Below are 21,795 nucleotides of genomic sequence, written 5' to 3'. Positions count from 1 at the left end.
GTCCGTGTTGAAGTTGCTGCTTGTGATTCCTCTCCATGGCCGGTGTGTTTGTGGATATTGCATGTAGTTTGGGGTTCGTGTTGAAGTTGCTGCTTGTGATTCCTCTCCATGGCCGGTGTGTTTGTGGATATTGCATGTAGTTTGGGGTTCGTGTTGAAGTTGCTGCTTGTGATTCCTCTCCATGGCCGGTGTGTTTGTGGATATTGCATGTAGTTTGGGGTTCGTGTTGAAGTTGCTGCTTGTGATTCCTCTCCATGGCCGGTGTGTTTGTGGATATTGCATGTAGTTTGGGGTTCGTGTTGAAGTTGCTGCTTGTGATTCCTCTCCATGGCCGGTGTGTTTGTGGATATTGCATGTAGTTTGGGGTTCGTGTTGAAGTTGCTGCTTGTGATTCCTCTCCATGGCCGGTGTGTTTGTGGATATTGCATGTGGTTTGTTGAATGGGCGTGTTCGCGCTCCGGGTCAGTGTGTGTGTGTGTTTGATACACAGCAGCAGACCCGCACGGCTCCAGGTTCAACGCAGAAGCTCGTTGTTTTTTCTGTGTCGTGTCTAATGGCTGCTCTCCTCTGTGTTTAAACGGGCTCGTTATTGGGTGATTCGAGGCTTGTTTACAAACACTCCGCAAGTGACTGGGGCCGTTTCGACATGTGCTTTGGATTGGTGTGTTGCGTCATGGTAAACAAATCTGTGGGCCAGTTTATTTAATTAATATTAAAACAGCTTTATAAATTGATTTCTTTAAAGAATATTTAAGAGGTACTTGTTGTCAAACGTATTTTTATAAACAAATGTAACCAAATAAATAACATGTACTATTTTTTTAATGATTAAAGTATTGATGGCTTAAATAAGATTCGTTTTTTATTTAATTTTGGTGTAACGTGTCTATGGATTAAGGCGTTGAGTATCGATGGTTGTTTTTAATTAATGTGAGAAGCTGAATTGGTTGGATTGCCATGTACCTTTCGTGTTGCTTATTTTGTAATGTTATATTTAAACCGGCTGCTCAGTATTTGTGACCTCAGGTAAAGGTCAGAAGGCATTTGAGGTCATACTCTATCATGCAACTGCTCTAGCGTGTATGATCTGAGCACTGCTGACACTAAAGCTCATGCTTAATAAAATACCAATCCAGATTCAATGTGTCTCTTATTTAAGTGTACTTTTAAAGGTGTACTATTTGGTAGTTGAGTTTCCAGTTGAGAGAAGAGGTTTGCACTGCTCATGAGCAGCACTGTGCTGTGGAGAGCTGCAGTGAGAATGGGGCTTGTGTCTCCTTGTCCACGCCTGGTGTCCTTACAAATAGGTCTTGAGCTTGCTTGGACATGCAGATGAAGTACCTGTCTAGCTGACACGATCTACTTGGTAATACTGAAATGGACTTGTGTACATTGTGTTTGATAAATGTGCTGAGCTGAAGGAAGTCTTTCTCGATGTCTTAGTTTCTTTTAATATTTCTAAATCTCCTGCACCATTGTTTTTGTAGTTATGGATAATCTAATCTGATTTCTAACATCAGATGGAGTAGAAGTAATATTTTTTTGGAGAGATCTTCTGTTTTGGTGTTGCAGTCTGTTTTTTGCAGTTGGTACTCTTGGGTCAAACGCTTTGATTGGTTCAGTTCAGTCACACAGCAGTGGGATTCATCCCAGAAGGATATCCTGTTCCCAGTCCTTTCAGCTCTTCATCCTGTGTTTAGGGCTCCTGCAATGGCATCAGGATTTTGTCTTCCTCAATCTTTCATGGTAGGCTAGAAGCCTACCTCCCTTGTTGCCACAATGTATCCATAGCAACATGTTTCCATAGCAACTGTAACAGCAGATCCATGGTTACAGGAGTCCTGGGTCATTAAAGGATTAGCTGTTTAGCCACACTGCCCTTCAGCTGGAGCCCATCTACACCTAGTGTTGCATTCTTACACCTGCAGTGTGTATCTGTGTACGGTGGAGCTGCAGCAAACAGGTGCTAGTCAAGGTGTGTAATGTCTATTAAGAGATTCAAGTAGACTCCAAGCAAATACTTGTGTGTTATCCAGCAATACAGTACAGCCAGGACCTCTCCCGGGCTCTGTTGTGCTGTTGTCATGGCTACCCAGCAGTATCAGATCTGACAGTTATGTTAACGGCCTGTATGTGCCTGGGAGGCAGTGCAGGTATTGGGGCCTCTGAAGTGACCATTAACCCTGTAGGAGGGGCAGTGGGGTGCCTTCCGGCAGCAGCGTGACGGCCTGTTTTCAGCTGTAAACTACATGAGACCCTTCTGTTTGAAAAGAGTAGAAATGCATTTTTTTCCAGAGCAGTGTTTGTTTTGAATGGAAACCAGATACAGTCCTTCCCTCAGATCAGCACAGGTTCAGTTCAGGACAGTAGGGCTGCACAGGCACTATGAACCAGATACAGTCCTTTGCTCAGGTCTGCACAGGCACTGTAAACCAGATACAGTCCTTCCCTCAGATCAGCACAGGTTCAGTTCAGGACAGTAGGGCTGCACAGGCACTATGAACAAGATAGTCCTTCGCTCAGGTCTGCACAGGCACTGTAAACCAGATACAGTCCTTCCCTCAGATCAGCACAGGTTCAGTTCAGGACAGTAGGGCTGCACAGGCACTATGAGGTTAGACAGGACTCTTACAGTAAATGCATTTGATTGTAATAAAGCATTTGGTCTTTATTGGCATCATAACAGATGGAAGGTGGAAGAATGAAGATGCAGAGGTCAGTCCGTGTCCACTCTGGTGTGTGATGGGCAGTCTCAATTGTCCCTCGCAGTCTGCTTATCAGACCGTGTTATTCAACTGGAAGTCTGTGTTGCCTGTGATGTTACACCTATAAAGGAGGGGTCCCTTCTGAGCTGCTGTAGGATGTAAAGACCTCTTTAGACTTGTGGCTCTTTAGCACACTGTGTCTAGACTGGAGATTTTTCAGGTATGCCAAAGCTAATTCCTCCAGATTAACATCTCTGACTAAATTGTTGCTCCTAAGCTTTTCCCTGCCGTAAAAAACCTGGAGCACTAACTCTGCATTCAGATTTGCATGTATAGGTTTGGTGCACGAGCAGTGTAGCTTGTTCTGATCCCAGATGTAATGTAGAATCATGCTCTTCTAGTCTGCCAGTCTTGTGGTTTTGTGTATTCAGCTCTGCTGCTGGACCCCTTGCCAGTCTTGTAAATGAAGCTTCACTCTGGGTTTATTCCTTGTTCAAGAGCCACTTATCAATAACAATCCATAGTCTTGGAGGTCCATTGTCATCAGGCCTGCCCTGGTCTCCTTTCTGTGGGTTAGAATTTGAATCAGAAGTGCCAGCTGAGCCAGAGCAGGCTGGGAGAGAGGGTGAGAGTGCCAGCACTGTGCAGCACAGCATGCCCTGGCAGTGAGCTCTCCCGCTGGGAGGGAGCAGACAGCAGGGTTAGCTGAGCGGCGCAGGCTGGGGGAGAGTGACAGTGCCCTGGCAGTGAGCTCTCCTGCTGGGAGGGAGCAGGCAGCAGGGTTAGCTGAGAGGAGCAGGCTGGGGGAGAGTGACAGTGCCCTGGCAGTGAGCTCTCCTGCTGGGAGGGAGCAGGCAGCAGGGTTAGCTGAGCGGCGCAGGCTGGGGGAGAGTGACAGTGCCCTGGCAGTGAGCTCTCCTGCTGGGAGGGAGCAGGCAGCAGGGTTAGCTGAGCGGCGCAGGCTGGTGGAGAGTGACGGTGCCCTGGCAGTGAGCTCTCCTGCTGGGAGGGAGCAGGCAGCAGGGTTAGCTGAGCGGCGCAGGCTGGGGGAGAGTGACAGTGCCCTGGCAGTGAGCTCTCCTGCTGGGAGGGAGCAGGCAGCAGGGTTAGCTGAGAGGAGCAGGCTGGGGGAGAGTGACAGTGCCCTGGCAGTGAGCTCTCCTGCTGGGAGGGAGCAGGCAGCAGGGTTAGCTGAGCGGCGCAGGCTGGGGGAGAGTGACAGTGCCCTGGCAGTGAGCTCTCCTGCTGGGAGGGAGCAGGCAGCAGGGTTAGCTGAGCGGCGCAGGCTGGGGGAGAGTGACAGTGCCCTGGCAGTGAGCTCTCCTGCTGGGAGGGAGCAGGCAGCAGGGTTAGCTGAGCGGAGCAGGCTGGGGGAGAGTGTGACGGTGCCCTGGCAGTGAGCTCTCCCGCTGGGAGGGAGCAGGCAGCAGGGTTAGCTGAGCGGAGCTGGCCTGGGGAGAGTGTGACGGTGCCCTGGCAGTGAGCGCTCCTGCTGGGAGGGAGCAGGCTGGGGGAGAGTGACAGTGCCATGGCAGTATTCTGGATGTAACGGTTGGGGATACAGGGTAAAATACAGGGTTGGGTTCAGTGCATTGTGTTGATTTACAAGAGGACCCCGTCCTTCCTCTGAGGAAGAGGCTTCATATAGCACACAAGTGTATTTCAAATCTAATGTCCTGTGAAAATACATTGATCGGCTGCTCTTGTGACTGCCGATTTCCAAGTGCAGCACATTTTCTATAAAATGTGCTGGCAGCAGTGTGGAGTAGTGGTTAGGGCTCTGGACTCTTGACTGGAGGGTCGTGGGTTCAATCCCAGGTGGGGGACACTGCTGCTGTACCATTGAGCAAGGTACTTTACCTAGATTGCTCCAGTAAAAACCCAACTGTATAAATGGGTAATTGTATGTAAAAATAATGTGATATCTTATAACAATTGTAAGTCGCCCTGGATAAGGCACTGAAATCAGACCTGGACTTTTCTATTAACAACCTTCTTTGTTTTTATACAGCAATTCTGCTTTGGGGGTTTAGTCTTTTTAGAAAATAAATAAATACTACACACACCTTATCTTCTGACTTCTAACAGGTGCATTGATTCATTTTTGTTTTCAAGGTCTCATTTAACCCTAACTAATGCTAACCAATGCAGTGTGTAGTTCAGGCAGGAGCCTCGTGTCCTCTGCAGGAGAGCTGCTGTGTGTTTTGAGAACGGCTGACTGACAGAGTGACTCGGTGATGTCATGCCTTCCTACCTGGGAAAGCCCTGCAGGCAGTATGGAATTCACTGGAATTGGGGTCCTTGTTGTTTCTGGCAGGTCTAGCTTATTCGTTCATGTTTTGGCAGGTATCTGTGATGATGTGATCTGCAGAACTTTCATAGATCTGCCAGTTCATATCCTGCAGTGTTTCAACCAGTCTTGCACACTGATGTATGTGTTGCAGTACCTGCTGTAGATGGTGTTTCTGGATGGTTACAAGCCCTGCCAGTATGTGTTCAGTTTAAATGTGTTAAACCCTGAAGTTCCAGGTACTCGAATGGAAACTGAACACTTCTGTTAAAGTGTTAACCTCTCCCTCCCTCTCTGTCTGCAGGTTGCCTGTGGAGGCTGGCACTGCCATGCTGGCTGTGGGAGTGGGCGTGGGCTCGGAGCACAGCTCTGGGAAGCGCATCAGGAAGCCCTCTCTGCTGTTCGAGGGGTTTGAGAGCCCCGCCCTGCCCCACTCGAACCCTCACCCTGCCCCCCCGCCCCCCCAGCCAGAGGTGAGGAGCCCCAGCCGACCCGGCCGCCTCACCAACCAGCTGCAGTTCCTGCAGAGAGCCATGATCAAGGCGTTGTGGAGACACCACTTCGCATGGCCCTTCCACGAACCCGTGGACGCGTCCCGGCTCAGCCTGCCTGTGAGTACACAAGAATATAAACAAGGGTAGTGTGGATCCTCTGATAGACCTCCTCCATTACAATACTGTAGCTTATAAACAAGGATAGTGTGGATCCTCTGATAGACCTCCCATTACAATACTGTAGCTTATAAACAAGGATAGTGTGGATCCTCTGATAGACCTCCTCCATTACAATACTGTAGCTTATAAACAAGGATAGTGTGGATCCTCTGATAGACCTCCCATTACAGTACTGTAGCTTATAAACAAGGATAGTGTGGATCCTCTGATAGACCTTCTTCATTACAATACTGTAGCTTATAAACAAGGATAGTGTGGATCCTCTGACAGACATCCTCCATTACAATACTGTAGCTTATAAACAAGGATAGTGTGGATCCTCTGACAGACATCCTCCATTACAATACTGTAGCTTATAAACAAGGATAGTGTGGATCCTCTGATAGACCTCCTCCGTTACAATACTGTAGCTTATAAACAAGGATAGTGTGGATCCTCTGATAGACCTCCTCCATTACAATACTGTAGCTTATAAACAAGGATAGTGTGGATCCTCTGATAGACCTCCTCCGTTACAATACTGTAGCTTATAAACAAGGATAGTGTGGATCCTCTGATAGACCTCCCATTACAATACTGTAGCTTATAAACAAGGATAGTGTGGATCCTCTGATAGACCTCCCATTACAGTACTGTAGCTTATAAACAAGGATAGTGTGGATCCTCTGATAGACCTCCCATTACAGTACTGTAGCTTATAAACAAGGATAGTGTGGATCCTCTGATAGACCTCCTCCATTACAATACTGTAGCTTATAAACGAGGATAGTGTGGATCCTCTGATAGACCTCCTCCATTACAATACTGTAGCTTATAAACGAGGATAGTGTGGATCCTCTGATAGACCTCCTCCATTACAATACTGTAGCTTATAAACGAGGATAGTGTGGATCCTCTGATAGACCTATCCTAGTTACCAAAACATGTTCTATTGCTTTGTATGCATGTCTGTGTGGACACAGCCATGATCAATCTGCCTGTGGGATTATTAGAACAATTCAAATATTAATACAGTAATGACAATGACTTCATATGGAGTATAATAATAGATAGGACTATCCTTCACTTACAACCGCTGAAACATTGTCACCCCCCCCTCCCAAACCCCCAGTTGAAAAAAAAACTGTTCAATAGGTTCCCATTTCTGCTTGTCTATCCAGACTCCTGGTAAAGTGCATTCTATTTCCTCCCTAGCCTGGGTGTGAGACTCTGGTAACAGCTGAAGACCCTGCTCTGAAGTACAGAGCCCTGGTCAGTGCAGAAAGCCCTTCCCTTGCAGCCTTGCTAAACACCCTGTGTAGAAATGCAGGGACTGAATCTCTGTGCTTGCGTACTTGCAGCTCAGGGCTAGCAATAGGAGCCTAGGGCCCCATGGAATCCGTGTTAATTTGTTCAGATTTTATTTTATTTTTTTCGGATTTCTGTTTTTACTGTTTTAAAAAATGTAATTAGGTTTATTTAAATGAACTCGTGCACACTGCAGGCAAGGTAAACAACACAAAACTGTAAATCTACAGGCTTCGCTTTTTCCATTTGGTTTGAGTTCATGTTCATTGAATTAAAAGTATTGTTTTATCTAATTTGTATTGAAAAATAGTATTGTTAACTTTAAAAAATGGGTTGTATTTTTTTTGTGCAGTTTGGGGTGCTCCAAAGCAAATGGATAGGCAGGGAGCCAAGTGATCAATTCTATATTTACTGCTATGCCCATGGCTTCACTGCCATAAATCTTCTCTGTGTGAACATTGGGATCTTCCTGTTCAAAAGGGACTGTACTGTAGTAGCAGGCTGTGTGAGTAGTGCTTTTAGTGTTTTAATACAGACATTAAAAATAGTCTACAATGTTGTTTAAGTCCTTAAAGGTTTCTATTTATTTTCCATGATTGCATTTATGTAACGTGCTTGAACAGTGAATTATTTTCACCGATGATGCCCCACAGATTTATAAACATCACTGGGAAACTGCCCTGCCCTTTTGCTGTCAGTGTCTCATTGCTCAGCTTTGTAGAATTTATCGCTGGTCCAAAAGGGTGCAAGCAATGACAGTAATACCATCCTTAAGAATCACACGTTCAAAATCACAACAGGTTTATTTGAAAGAGTATTGTGCCCCGCACAAATGAAGCACTGGTTATAACTTAAATTTACTCCATTCCCCCCCCAAGCGATAACGATAACTAGCAAGTGAAGCGGCACGAGAGGCAGCGCTTTCGTACAGTTAAAATCACGGTCGTGTGCGGTGTCTGAGAGGTGCAAAAATAAAAACACACAGCATGCATTCCCATGACGTGTGCTCCTTGAAGCCTCTTGTCCTACAAACACCGCGCTGTTTCAGTGTAATTTTTTAAATATACATTTTGTTTGTTTAAACTGATCTTGTGGTAATGTCCTCGGGTGCCTAATTCCGTTTTTTTTTTCTCTGAATTCCGTGATTCCATCCGTGTTCTCCACAACGCAGATTTCATAGGGCCCTAGGAGCCGTGGCTGTTTTTTTTTTTTAAAAAAAAAAAGCAACAAATAATTCACTGTCCAATAGGAGAGCGGTTAGAGAGGCTTGAGTGTTGCTGGGTTTAGAGGATCAGTTCAGGAGACAATTGTGTCTCTTCAGATAGAGGGGGAGCTGCGCTTAACCCTTAGCGTTCCATTTATTCAGCGCGTGTCAGGCACGTCAGGTCCAGTTTATTTTCACACGCGCAGTTTATTTTAGACGCGCTGTTTAAATATTTTTTTCACAGTAAAACAGGTTTAAAAGGCACCAGGTCTGATATTACAATTATTCCCTTCCGGTCCGATCATCAAAAAGACATCCAACACAGGTCTCTAATTGTTTTTTCTCCGGAAAAAGCAGAGAAAACCATTCAATGGCCGAGTGAGAGCGATGGGAGCCGAGAGAAGCCGTGGGGTGTGGGGTGGGGGGGGGGGGGGGGGGTGGGTCTGAGCAATACCCATAGACCCTGCACCGCAGAGTTAACACGGACATAAACAAGATAGCTGCTTCTGCATCCAGCGCTCAAAGAATATCACAGACATTTGCAGAGCTTTTTGAGATGTTATAGTAATAAAATAATGACTTGGATAGCATTATCGAGGAGTTTGTGATAAAACGAGTGATCAGGAGATGATTTATCAGTATGCACGACTATGAAGAGGTATGTGAAAAATACAGCGAACAAGGGGTGGGGCGGGGCTGGAGATGCAGTACTGAGTGTCCTGTTGATATGCAGTGCCTTTTAAACCTGTTATACTGTGAAAAAAAATACCATTAAACAGAGCGTGTAAAGTTAAACAGCGCATGTGAAAATAAATTAGACCTGACGCGCTGATTAAATGGACCGCTAAGGGTTAAGAATACTATTGCTTTACAGTTGGAGCTATTTCTGGTTTGAGCGCAATCTGTTAAGGTACCAAGCTTTGAGGAGCTCACAGTAACCCTGGGCAGGGTTGTTTTAGTTCATTCCTGCTGTGTAAGAGCATTCCAGCCCTTGGAGGTGGCTGCAAGGTGTGTGTGTGTGTGTGTGTGTGTGTGTGTGTGTTCAGGAGGCTCTCCTTTATAATGCCTGTAATGAACCACCTCCTCCCCCTGTCTCTCAGGACTATCACAAGATCATCAAGCACCCTATGGACATGGGGACGATAAAGAAACGGCTTGAGAACAACTACTATCGCAGCGCCAGTGAGTGCATGCAGGACTTCAACACCATGTTCACCAACTGCTACATCTACAACAAGGTGAGAGGCGCTGATCTCACACACACACACACACACACACACACACACACAGACAGCTACACAAACCCCACACACTGCTTCTTATGCAAGGTGAGAGACCTCACTCATAGAGAGAGCTCCCCTCCCCTCTGTTCTGCTGGGGGATGTGAGTGGTCTGGAGGGTCCCGGTGAGAGGATCAGACCCAAGCTCTCCTGAAAGCAATCGACTCTGGACACAGACGCCCTGCTGATAACACTACATGTTCTCAAGTTTCATTTAACATAGTGAGACAAACACACAGTCTTGAGGTCTCTTAAAAACACACCACACTAGACGGGTCCTTACAGATGGACTAGCTGGTCGAATTGCTTGTAAAGGTAAATTAACCCGTTTGTGTTTTTGCAGCCCACGGACGACATTGTCCTGATGGCTCAGTCCCTGGAGAAAGTCTTCCTCCAGAAAGTGGCTCAAATGCCCCAGGAGGAGATTGAGCTGCCCACCCCAGCACCGCGGGGCAAGCCGGGCAAACCGGGCAAGGGGCGCAGACCAGCAGGTGAGGAGCTGGGGGCGGGGCTCGGTCTAGAGGAAAGAGAATACAGAGGGGTAAAACCAATGGAAAATGATGATCATCAGTGCTGGGGCAAGCATGTTTCATGTTCAGATAGTCATTCAAAATGTAAACTAATATACTTTTCAATTTGAATTAGTTGGAAAACAAAATATTATAGTACTGCGTCTTGGTCATTGAATGCCTCTGTGGGAGTTGAGTTGAGCTGTGTGACTGTTTGTGCTTCTGCACTGACCCTGCTGGCTGATGCAGTGTGCTGCTGTGTGAGCCCTGTGTGTGACTGTTATTCTGCACTGAGCGTGCTGGCTGATGCAGTGTGCTGCTGTGTGAGCCCTGTGTGTGACTGTGCTTCTGCACTGACCCTGCTGGCTGATGCAGTGTGCTGCTGTGTGAGCCCTGTGTGTGACTGTGCCCCTCTCTTTGTGCTGCAGCTCTCTCTGGGGGCATGACGACGGCTCACCAGGTGCCTGCAGTCTCCTCGGTCTCTCAGACTAACCTGTACTCCCCCCCGACCCCTGAGATCCCAGCCACCATCCTGGACACCTCTCCCCTCAGCAAGAGCTTGTCTCCTCCGCAGCAGATACTCAGCATGCCCACCGCGCCAACACAGCCCATCACCAAGGTGAGAGACTGCATACACACACACACACACACACCATCACCAAGGTAAGAGGCTGCATACACACACAATCACCAAGGTGAGAGAAACACGGCCCATCACCAAGGTGAGAGAAACACACACACACACACACACACACACACACACACTGCATATCTATTACACTGCAGCAATGACAGTAAAATACTTGCTTGCTAAAGGGTACATTCCAGTCCTGTAGGTGGCAGCAGTAAGCCTCATAGTTGGCTTACACAGAAATATTAACCCTTTTTGGTCCTATGTCGGACTTGGTCTGACATCGCAGTTTTCCCTTTCTGGTCCAATGTCGGACCCTGTCCGACATCATCAAAGACGCAAAAAACAGGTCGTTTTTTCTCCGGAAAAAGCCGAGAAAACCATTCAATGGCCGAGTGAGACCGATAGGAGCCGAGAGGAGAAGCCGAAAAAAAGGGGCGTATCTCATGAATACTGATAGACCCGACACCACATAGATAACACAGACATAAACAAGATAGCTGCTTCCGCATCTAGCGCTCAAAGAATATCACAGACATTTGCAGAGTTTTTTTAATATGTTATAGTAATAAAATAATGACTTGGATCACATTATTGAGGAGTTTGGTGATAAAACGAGTGATCAAGAGATGATTTATCGGTATGTACCATTAAGAGTTATTTGAAAAATAGAGAACGATGGGTGGGGCGGGGCTGGAGATGCAGTACTGAGTGTCCTGTTGATATGCAGTGCCTTTTAAACCTGTTTTACTGTGAAAATAAAATACTTTTAAACAACGCGTCTAAAATAAACTGCGCATGTGAAAATAAATTGGACCTGACCTGCTGAATAAATGGACCGCTAAGGGTTAAGGATATTTACTTTTAGGCCCTGTACACACTACATAACCGTACTCAAACTTTAATTCAGCTCGAACTTTAGCGTCCACACTGAAGTACCGTTTCATGTTTAGTCGGGTGTAATGCACATACACACACTAAAGCTATTCGAATAGTTCAGTTACAGTTCCTAGCAGCACAATGAACAGTGGAAATTCATACGATAGTATCCCGCCATGCACTGTATTTTATTTTAAAATGTGTTATGCCCCATATTAACAGAGGTCCATATTGCTAAGAAATAAAACAAGTAAATGCGAACACACACACTAGTAGGGCTTGAAGTTTTTGGGTTTTATTTTTAATCAGGTGACAAATTTAGCTGATTCTGTTACATAATTAAACTCAGAAAAAGCTGTTAGTTGTAAAACAATCTTTGCTTTTACATTCATATCTTGCCTGAGCCTAATTCTGGTCCCTTTTAATTTTATTTCAAACAGAGCTGACAAGTTATGTGAATTGTTCATCCCAGTCTTGCTGTTAACTCATTCATTCATTTTTGCAGTCGCCTAATTTAACTTTGTTCTTTTGTTATTTCCGCACTAGTTTAACAGGGATGCCCTTACAGATTTTTTTAAGCCTAAAAATGAATATTGCAGAGTGCACACTGACAGCAAGTCTGTTGTCAGTCGGAGGTTTTTTGCTAAGCAGTCAGCATCTTCAAGGTATTCTCATGAAGAAGATTGCTCATCTGCATCTCAGACATCTACTTGTGACTAAGAGTACTACAAATGAAAAATCATTTCTTATAATTGAGTGGGGAAATGAAGTGTCCGTGGCTTGTTTATCGAGACGGCAAGATGTGCTGTGTGGGGGGGGGAAAAAACCCCAAAAAAAAAACATATGCAGGGATGTACAGTTTTTCAAGAATCTTCGCTTAAAAGACACGGCGATGCTGTTATTGGAATGCAGAAAAATTAAAACACACGTAGATGAAGGCAAACAGTGCTTAGAATCCTGTCTCGCTGTCCTGCGAACGGTCTGCTGTTAGTATATATAACAAAGAAAAGTGTGTCTGTTTATATGTATATCTATACACACAGAATTTTTTTTAAAACTACTACATGCCACAGTTTAAACATTTATAAACATGAACCAAAATGTACGTCCCTGGAGTTTCTTAGCCTTTGTGTTAAAATGTATATGTAATGGATGGGATGGATGGTATTGGGCGTGTGTATTTCAGGAACACATGAACAGAAAAGCTAGCACGACCTCTCTACACACACAGCCCCAATGCAGACACTCGCACTGAGCAAACCATGCAGCAGGGTTGGGGTTAATTCCTGTTTCCATTCCAATTGCAAGAACTTTTTTACAACCATTTCCATTTCTCTTGAAGGAATTGGTATTTTAGAGACATTGTTGTGATTTGTTCAACTGCTTTCATTTGAAACCAATTTAACTGACTAACAGTGACTTCAATTGAACTGATTTCAAGCTGATTAACAGAATACAAACACTGCAATTTTGATCAATGATGTGTTTGGAATTAAAAGGGAAAGGAAATTGGGATTAGGAATTGATTTTAAAAAGGAAATGGAATTAGAATTGAAAAACAGGCATTAACCCCAACCCTGTATACAAATACACACGTTCAAGGAGAGAGACAGTATATGTATGTGTTCAGTTACACTGCATACAGAAATACACACACACACACACACACACACACCAAGGAGAGACGCAGTACACGTACGTATTCACTTACTTACAGGGTAGGAAACCCAAATTGAATTGAAGTTGAGATACAAGCTCCATTCATAACTTGCACTCAAATCAAAACTAACGCCGTACACTTCCAAGCAGACAGACTTCACCAAGGGAGTGGAGTTGTTGGACTCCTGCTGATCTGCAGTGCATGCCTGCTGTTAACTTGTTGAACATGCAGTCAGTGTGTCTCGCACCACCATGTATATATTTGAACCTTGCCTTTACTGTGAAGGAATGCGTGCCGCTCACTCGTCTCTCTGTCTCTGCAGAAGAAGGGAGTGAAGCGGAAGGCTGATACCACCACCCCCTCCACCATCGCCATGCCAACGCCCCACAGCGCTGACTCCTCCCCCCTGGCCTCGCCCCTCCCGCTGGCCCTGCCCCCCGAGGGGAAGGCGGCGAAGGTCCCGGCGCGGAGGAGGGAGAGCGGCCGGCCGATCAAGAGACCCCGCAAGGACCTGCCGGACTCGCAGCTGCAGCACCAGCCCTCCAAGCGGGGCAAGCTGTCGGAGCAGCTGCGCTACTGCAGCGGCATCCTGAAGGAGCTGCTCTCCAAGAAGCACGCCGCCTACGCCTGGCCCTTCTACAAGCCCGTCGACGCCTCTGCACTGGGGCTGCACGACTATCACGACCTCATCAAGCACCCCATGGACCTCAGCACCAGCAAGGTAGGCACATGCAGCACAATAAAGCACAGGGCAGTACAGTACGGTATAGCACAATGCAAGCACAGGACAGTACAGTACAAAACAAGCACAGGACAATACAGTACAGCACAATACAAGCACAGGACAGTACAGTACAGCACAATACAAGTGCAGCACACCCCATGGACCGCCGCACCAGCAAGGTAGGCACATGCAGCACAATAAAGCACAGGACAGTACAGTACAAAACAAGCACAGGACAATACAGTACAGCACAATACAAGCACAGGACAGTACAGTACAGCACAATACAAGTGCAGCACACCCCATGGACCTCAGCACCAGCAAGGTAGGCACATGCAGCACAATAAAGCACAGGACAGTACAGTACGGTATAGCACAATGCAAGTACAAAACAAGCACAGGACAATACAGTACAGCATAGCACCATACAAGCACAGTACAGCACAATGCAAGCACAGGACAGCACAGCACAGTGTAAGCACATGACAATCCAGTACAGTATGGTATAGCACAATCAAGTACAGGACAGTACAGTGCAAGCACAGGACAACAGTACAGCACAATACAAGTGCAGCACACCCCATGGACCTCAGCACTAGCAAGGTAGGGCACATGCAGCACAACGCAAGCACAGGACAATAACTGGTGAGCGATTTTTTTCAGTGGGATCATTCAGTTGATATTTCCCGTAATACATGGCTGGTTGATTCAGGAAACACGTTCATTGACATCAGCAACAGAGTGACCCGTATTCAGCGCAAGCCGTCAAACTGAAAGCAATTCCAACCGAACCTCGCATAGCTGCTGTCTTCTCTCTCTCGCTCACTTCACCCGGGGAAACATTGCTCACCAGAGATTATAAAAAATACTGCATGAGGTACTGTGTGAGAAATGAGAACTGAATGCAGACCCTTGGGGTAGCATTCCACCCCCCTGGTGGGCATTAGATTCTCATATTACACACTACCCCATCAGGGCTCTACGTTTTAGATTTTTAATTACTGGCCCCTTGGGCCACTGAGCTTGTGTTTTTACTGGCCTGGATCAATTTTATCTGGCGCAATATATATTTATATATATTTGTCACGATGGCTTTTATTTTCACTGTTTCTAGCTGTGTAGGGTAACCGAAGATAGCCCACGTCTCTCAAAAGAAAAAGAAAGTGGCTAAGCGAAGCCTTTCAAATATGTTACTTCAGCCATGTAACATGCTCACATTTGTGTGCTCGTCAGAAAATGAAAATACTGTATTCAAGATGTGAAAATGTATGTGTACAAATGATTTCACATTTTTTCACAAGCAAACCCGCAACCGAGCTGTTACCATATGTGTGTTGCAGTATGGCAGTGTGTTGCAGTGTATGGCAGTACGGCAGTGTGCTGCAGTGTATGGCGGTGTGCTGCAGTGTGTTGCAGTGCAGCAGTGTATTGCACTACAGCAGTGCGTTGGGGCTTCCTGAAGCTGCACTGTTTCCCAGCTGACGGCTGCATTGCCCTGCCCCAGTCCCCTGTGTGTTGGTGTTGCAGTCTGAGCTGCTCACTCTGTTTTGACCCGGAGACGAGCTCCCGGCTGCCAAGGTTTCTCTTGGCCCCGAGCCGCCTGGCTCTGTGAGGTGTCTTACAGCTGACTGCCTGCCTGGGCCACGAGGTGGTGCCAGAGGAAGATTTCAACTGGAACTTCCTGCACTGGTTTCTTTTTTAGTTCCTAGCAATTGTTCTTGAAAATGTTACCTACAGCTTGCATTTTTTAAACTAGGTTATGTACTCAAAAGTGGACTGGAAAAATTGGCCAAAACGCACATGAAGTTTTATCGTGGAGCTTCTGAAGTTGTTTGTATTGGACTGCAAGGCTGTACCTCATCTCTCTGTCTGTCTCTCTCTCTCTCTCTCTCTCTCTCTCTCTCTCTCTCTCTCTCTCTCTCTCTCTCTCTCTCTCTCTCTCTCTCTCTCTCTCTCTCTCTCTCTCCTCTCTCTCTCTCTCTCTCTCTCTCTCTCTCTCTCTCTCTCTCTCTCAGAGGAAGATGGATGCTCGGGAGTACCGTGATGCTCAGGAGTTTGCGGCGGACGTGCGGTTAATGTTCTCAAACTGCTACAAGTACAACCCTCCGGACCACGATGTAGTTGCCATGGCCAGGAAACTGCAGGTGAGATACCTTCCTGTGCAGCACTGAGCTGGACCAGCATCTCAATAATCAAACCAACACTGCCTGCCTGTGCAGCACTGAGCTGGACCAGCATCTCAATATAATCAAACCAACACTGCCTGCCTGTGCAGCACTGAGCTGGACCAGCATCTCAATATAATCAAACCAACACTGCCTGCCTGTGCAGCACTGAGCTGGACCAGCATCTCAATATAATCAAACCAACACTGCCTGCCTGTGCAGCACTGAGCTGGACCAGCATCTCAATATAATCAAACCAACACTGCCTGCCTGTGCAGCACTGAGCTGGACCAGCATCTCAATATAATCAAACCAACACTGCCTGCCTGTGCAGCACTGAGCTGGACCAGCATCTCATTATAATCAAACCAACACTGCCTGCCGGTGCAGCACTGAGCTGGACCAGCATCTCAATAATCAAACCAGCACTGCTTCATGTGTTCATGCCAAAAATGACATGGAGCCTGTTTCATTCGCTATTGCAATCACCTTGCAAATAAATAATTGTGTTTTATCAAAGTTTCACAGGGCTGCAACACACTTTTTCACTTTAATGGATTTCTCAGGTAAAACATTCTGTTTGACAATATGAACTTGTCTATCTTTTAACTAAGGCTTCTAGTTTTCGGGTTTTATTTTTCATCACATGATGTCTCTTTTAACCCTTTGCGGTCCTATGGTGGACCTGGTCCGACATTGCAGTTTTCCCTTTCCGGTCCAATGTCAGACCCTGTCCGACATAATCAAAGAGATGTAAAACACAGTTCTCTAGTCGTTTTTTCTCCGGAAAAAGCTGAGAAGACCATTCAGTGGCCGAGTGAGACCGATAGGAGCCGAGAGAAGCTGAAGAAAAAAAAAAAAGGGGGGGCGGATATGAGCAATACACATAGCTCCGGCTCCACATAGATAACACGGACATAAACAAGATAGCTGCTTCTGCATCCAGCGCTCAAAGAATATCACAGACATTTGCAGAGCTTTTTGAGATGTTACTGTAATAAAAAAAATAATGACTTGGATCGCATTATTGAGGAGTTTGGTGATAAAGTGTGTTTAGCTGGCTACATACGTTTCGGCCAAAACTCATTTTCAGCCGTGTAGAAAGAAGAGTCAGCACAGATCAGTATACGTTTACTGCACAGCGTTTACTTTTTATAACACAGCTGAAGGGCTTTGCGGATGGATGGATGGAACTTCAAAGTACAGCCTTTCACTTCTACACGGCTCCAGATCTGTCAGTATTTTGGTTTTCATCAATCAACTTTAACCCTTTGCGGTCCCATGTTGGACCAGGTCCGACATTTCAGTTTTCCCTTTCCGGACCAACGTCGACAAAGATGACAAGCACAGGTCTCTAGTCGTTTTTTTCTCCGAAAAAAGTCAAGAAAACCATTCAATGGCCGAGTGAGAGCGATAGCGATAGGAGCTGAGAGAAGATCCCCCCCCCCATAAAAAAGGGGGGGGGGGGGGGCAGATCTGAGCAATACACATCACCCCTGCACCACAGAGATAACATGGCCATAAACAAACAAGATATCTGCTTCTGCATCCAGCGCTCATGGGCATTTGCAGAGCTTTTTTTTAGATGTTGTTATAGTAATAAAATAATGACTTGGATCACATTATTGAGAAGTTTGGTGATCAAATGAGTGATCAGGAGATGATTTATTGGTATGAAGAGGTTTGTGAAAAATACAGGGAACAAGGGGCTGGAGATGCAGTACTGAGTGTCCTGTTGATATGCAGGGCCTTTTAAACCTGTTTTACTGTGAAAAAAATACTTTTAAACAGCGCGTCTAAAATAAACTGCGCGTGTGAAAATAAATTGGACCTGACACGCCTCACAGGCGCTGAATAAATGGACCGCTAAGGGTTTTTCATCTTCCTTTTTCCTTTTTAATTTCCCTTTGCTCACTAGATTTGTCAATTTCTTTCTTATTTTGGCTGCTGTTCTTTGCTGCTCCTCAACAGTGTTTACTGCATCAGTGATCAGCTGCAACCTTTTTTTCTTTGATTTTAAACTTCCTGAAAACTCATTGCATAGCAGTTTGAGCCATTATTGAGTTTGCTTGAGTTTAATAACACACCTCTTAGTGTTACCTATACACTGTGGCTAATCAAGCTGGAAGTAAAACCAGGAATGGATCAAACTGCAATGCAATGGGATTTGTATTTCCTTCCCTGCTGTCCTATCAGTTTTTAATGGGCACTGGGTTTATTTTCTTTTTGCTGTAATGGTGCTAATGAAAATGAACCCTGGATCAGCTCATTGAAGCTGTGCCAGCGCAGGTGGCCACTCAAGGTCGGCCTTTTCCGGTTTTAAATGTGTCCCAATAACGATGCAATGCTGAGAAATGGCTTTTTAGCTTGAGCTGGTTTCATAGCACAGAAGAAAAAAACACACCTAGCACTTTACTGTTTGTATTGAACAAGCAACAAGTGTTTCCAGTAAATGCAGTGTATGTGTGTTGCTAACCCCTCTGTGTTTCCAGTAAATGCAGTGTTATCGGCTTGTCTGTAACTCCTCTGTTTCCCTGCAGGATGTGTTTGAGTTCAAGTTTGCGAAGATGCCGGATGAGCCCCTGCAGACCACGCCCCCGGCCCTGGCGCCCCTCCCCCTGGGCGGGGCCTCGTCAGACAGTGAGGAGAGCAGTGCCAGCTCCAGCGAGAGCAGCGACAGCTCAGACAGCGAGGAGGAGCGTGCCAACCGGCTGGCTGAGCTGCAAGAGCAGGTGAGATATGTGAGTGTATCCACCTGCCACTATTACTACACTATTACCTTTACTGTCATGCACTTTTATTATGAGAACTGTTGCTCATGAAGCAATTTACCTTCTTATATATTTGAACTTCTCACTAAGTAACTGTACAGCAAGATAACCAGATGTAACTAATTCAGTAGTACTGTCTGATTTCACAGACCCTGATAAGCAACTCCATAATGTTGCCTTTATGCACAGAAATGCTGAAAATAAATGAACAAAGTGTGTGTGGACAAATTGTTAGTTTACTGGTCTGCTGTTTTGAATCCTCTTTCCTATACTGCAGTGGTAAGACCTCCACACAGCACTTGTCTGCCTTCAGTGAAGGTTGTAACCGTGCTTGTGTTTGAAGTTGTGGATTTGCCCTTGTTCAGTGCAATGCAGTGCTATAGCAGGGGCTCTGTGTGTGCAAGGCAGTGAGTGCTGCTGTGCTGACACGCAGTTCCCTCTCTCCCCAGCTGAGGGCGGTGCATGAGCAGCTGGCAGCCCTGTCGCAGGCCCCCATCTCCAAACCCAAGAAGAAACGTGAGAAGGAGAAGAGGAAGAAGAAGAAGCCTGAGAAGCACAAAGCCAAGCCGCCCCCGGAGGAGGAGAGGAGCGAGAAGCCGGCCAAGCCTGCCAAGGTGCCCAAGACCCCCAGGAGCAGCAGCACAGGGGGCAAGAAGAGTGGAGGGGGCAAGAAGAACAGCAAGACCACCAAGTGAGTGCACAGGCTGGCAGGGGAGTGGTGGAGCTTCCAGGGCTCCGCTCATGGGTATGAGCTGGTGTGGCACAGTGTTACTGAGAGTGTGAAGAGAGACTTGTAGCCTCTCAACTCTGTTCTGAAGTGCAGGAGCTGCTGGTAGCAACAGTAGAAGACTCCACTGTGTTGCTATGATTTGTTGGTTAACATCTCATCTGCTGGTTTAATATTTCACGTTTATTTCTGTAGCATCTCTGTCTGAAGGAGATTCAGATCTCCTTTTTTTCCCATTTTAGATCCTGTTCAGTTTTATATTTGAACCTTTCTCTTCCCCCTCTCCCCCTGCCCTCGGATCCTCTTTAGTACTGTTCAGTTTCCCTCTGAAATCCTGTGCAATATATATTTAAATCTCTCTCTCTCTCCCTCTCCTCAGATCCTCCAGGAAGTCCTCCTCGACTTCGCGGCCGGTCCCTCCCCCTCCGCCCCCCCCTCCTGCGATCCCACACTACGACTCGGAGGAGGAGGAGGATACCAAGCCCATGAGCTACGATGAGAAGCGACAGCTCAGCCTGGACATCAACAAGCTGCCGGGGGAGAAGCTGGGCAGGGTGGTGCACATCATCCAGTCCCGGGAGCCGTCGCTCAGGGACTCCAACCCAGAGGAGATCGAGATCGACTTCGAGACACTCAAACCCTCCACCCTGAGGGAGCTGGAGAGATACGTCATGACCTGCCTCAGGAAGAAGCCACGCAAGCCATACGGTGAGCCTGAGAATACAGCACTACCATTACTGTACACTATACACTGACCCAACACTACCCTCCACTCTGAGGAGCTCCAGAGAATACAACACTATTACTGTACACTATACACTGACCCAACACTACCCTCCACTCTGAGGAGCTCCAGAGAATACATCACTACCATTACTGTACACTATACACTGACCCAATACTACCCTCCACTCTGAGGAGCTCCAGAGAATACAGCACTATTACTGTACACTATACACTGACCCAACACTACCCTCCACTCTGAGGAGCTCCAGAGAATACAACACTGCCATTACTGTACACTATACACTACCCTCCACTCTGAGGAGCTCCAGAGAATACAACACTGCCATTACTGTACACTATACACTACCCTCCACTCTGAGGAGCTCCAGAGAATACAGCACTATTACTGTACACTATACACTGACCCAACACTACCCTCCACTCTGAGGAGCTCCAGAGAATACAGCACTATTACTGTACACTATACACTGACCCAATACTACCCTCCACTCTGAGGAGCTCCAGAGAATACAGCACTATTACTGTACACTATACACTGACCCAACACTACCCTCCACTCTGAGGAGCTCCAGAGAATACAGCACTATTACTGTACACTATACACTGACCCAACACTACCCTCCACTCTGAGGAGCTCCAGAGAATACAGCACTATTACTGTACACTATACACTGACCCAACACTACCCTCCACTCTGAGGAGCTCCAGAGAATACAGCACTATTACTGTACACTATACACTGACCCAACACTACCCTCCACTCTGAGGAGCTCCAGAGAATACAACACTACCATTACTGTACACTATACACTGACCCAACACTACCCTCCACTCTGAAGAGCTACAGAGATATGCTTGACTCTGGAAGAAGACGACCCCTTGCTCTGCTATTACTGTAGCACTGATCCCGCTATACACATTTCTAGCAAACCCTGGGTCAAGTCACAGACAAGCAAACCTATTATTTTTATTATATATAATATGCGCCGTGTCAGATGCACTGCACTTCAGTCTCTTGCTGTGCTCTTCCTGTATTGACGTGTGTGTTGCTGTGCTGTTCTGTACCTTATTGACGTGTGTTGCTGCTTCTGTGCAGTGGTGAAGAAGCCGAGCAGTGGGAAGAGCAGAGAGGAGCTGGCTCTGGAGAAGAAGAGAGAGTTAGAGAAGAGGCTGCAGGACGTCAGCGGGCAGCTCAACTCGGCCAAGAAACCACAGAAAACCAAAGGTGAGCCCGCAGTATAATATACAATACAGTACAATGGCAGCTGAACTCAGCCAAGAAACCACAGAAAACCAAAGGAATATTCAACCACAGGATGTGTACAAATAGAAATGGTCTGCCAATGTCGTCTTTGACATTACGGAGGTATCATTGGCATTGCACTGGGAAAATCTCAGTTTAACTGAACATTCACCAGTAAAATATTTACACAATCTATAACTCCCAGGCCCTGACAAACAGGAATGTGTATGTAAGTGAAGGTGTTTGAAATCTTCAAATTTAGCATTTCTGTCTTCCCCAATATTTAAATACAGTTGTGC

General features: G+C 46.3%; 1 protein-coding gene across 4 annotated transcripts in view; it reads left to right on the top strand.

The window, feature by feature from the left end:
• Positions 1-21,795, top strand: part of LOC117971425 (bromodomain-containing protein 2-like) — a 30,592-nt gene that overhangs the window by 4,471 nt on the left and 4,326 nt on the right. For 3 of the 4 annotated variants that reach the window (XM_059010454.1, XM_059010452.1, XM_059010455.1), the window contains exons 2-11: positions 5,300-5,606; positions 9,261-9,398; positions 9,784-9,931; positions 10,378-10,568; positions 13,442-13,840; positions 15,859-15,987; positions 18,549-18,749; positions 19,229-19,470; positions 19,886-20,214; positions 21,350-21,478. In XM_059010454.1, the coding sequence (XP_058866437.1) occupies positions 5,325-5,606; positions 9,261-9,398; positions 9,784-9,931; positions 10,378-10,568; positions 13,442-13,840; positions 15,859-15,987; positions 18,549-18,749; positions 19,229-19,470; positions 19,886-20,214; positions 21,350-21,478 (2,188 nt within the window). In that variant the 5' untranslated portion in view covers positions 5,300-5,324. The remainder of the gene's footprint in view (positions 1-5,299; positions 5,607-9,260; positions 9,399-9,783; positions 9,932-10,377; positions 10,569-13,441; positions 13,841-15,858; positions 15,988-18,548; positions 18,750-19,228; positions 19,471-19,885; positions 20,215-21,349; positions 21,479-21,795) is intronic. The other variant, XM_059010453.1, reaches the window with a different exon arrangement.

Source organism: Acipenser ruthenus, chromosome 41 (genome assembly GCF_902713425.1).
Source record: "Acipenser ruthenus chromosome 41, fAciRut3.2 maternal haplotype, whole genome shotgun sequence".
NCBI classification, from domain to species: Eukaryota; Metazoa; Chordata; class Actinopteri; order Acipenseriformes; family Acipenseridae; genus Acipenser; species Acipenser ruthenus.
The sequence above is the reverse complement of the archived record's forward strand: the minus strand, read 5'-3'. Positions and strand labels throughout refer to the sequence as shown.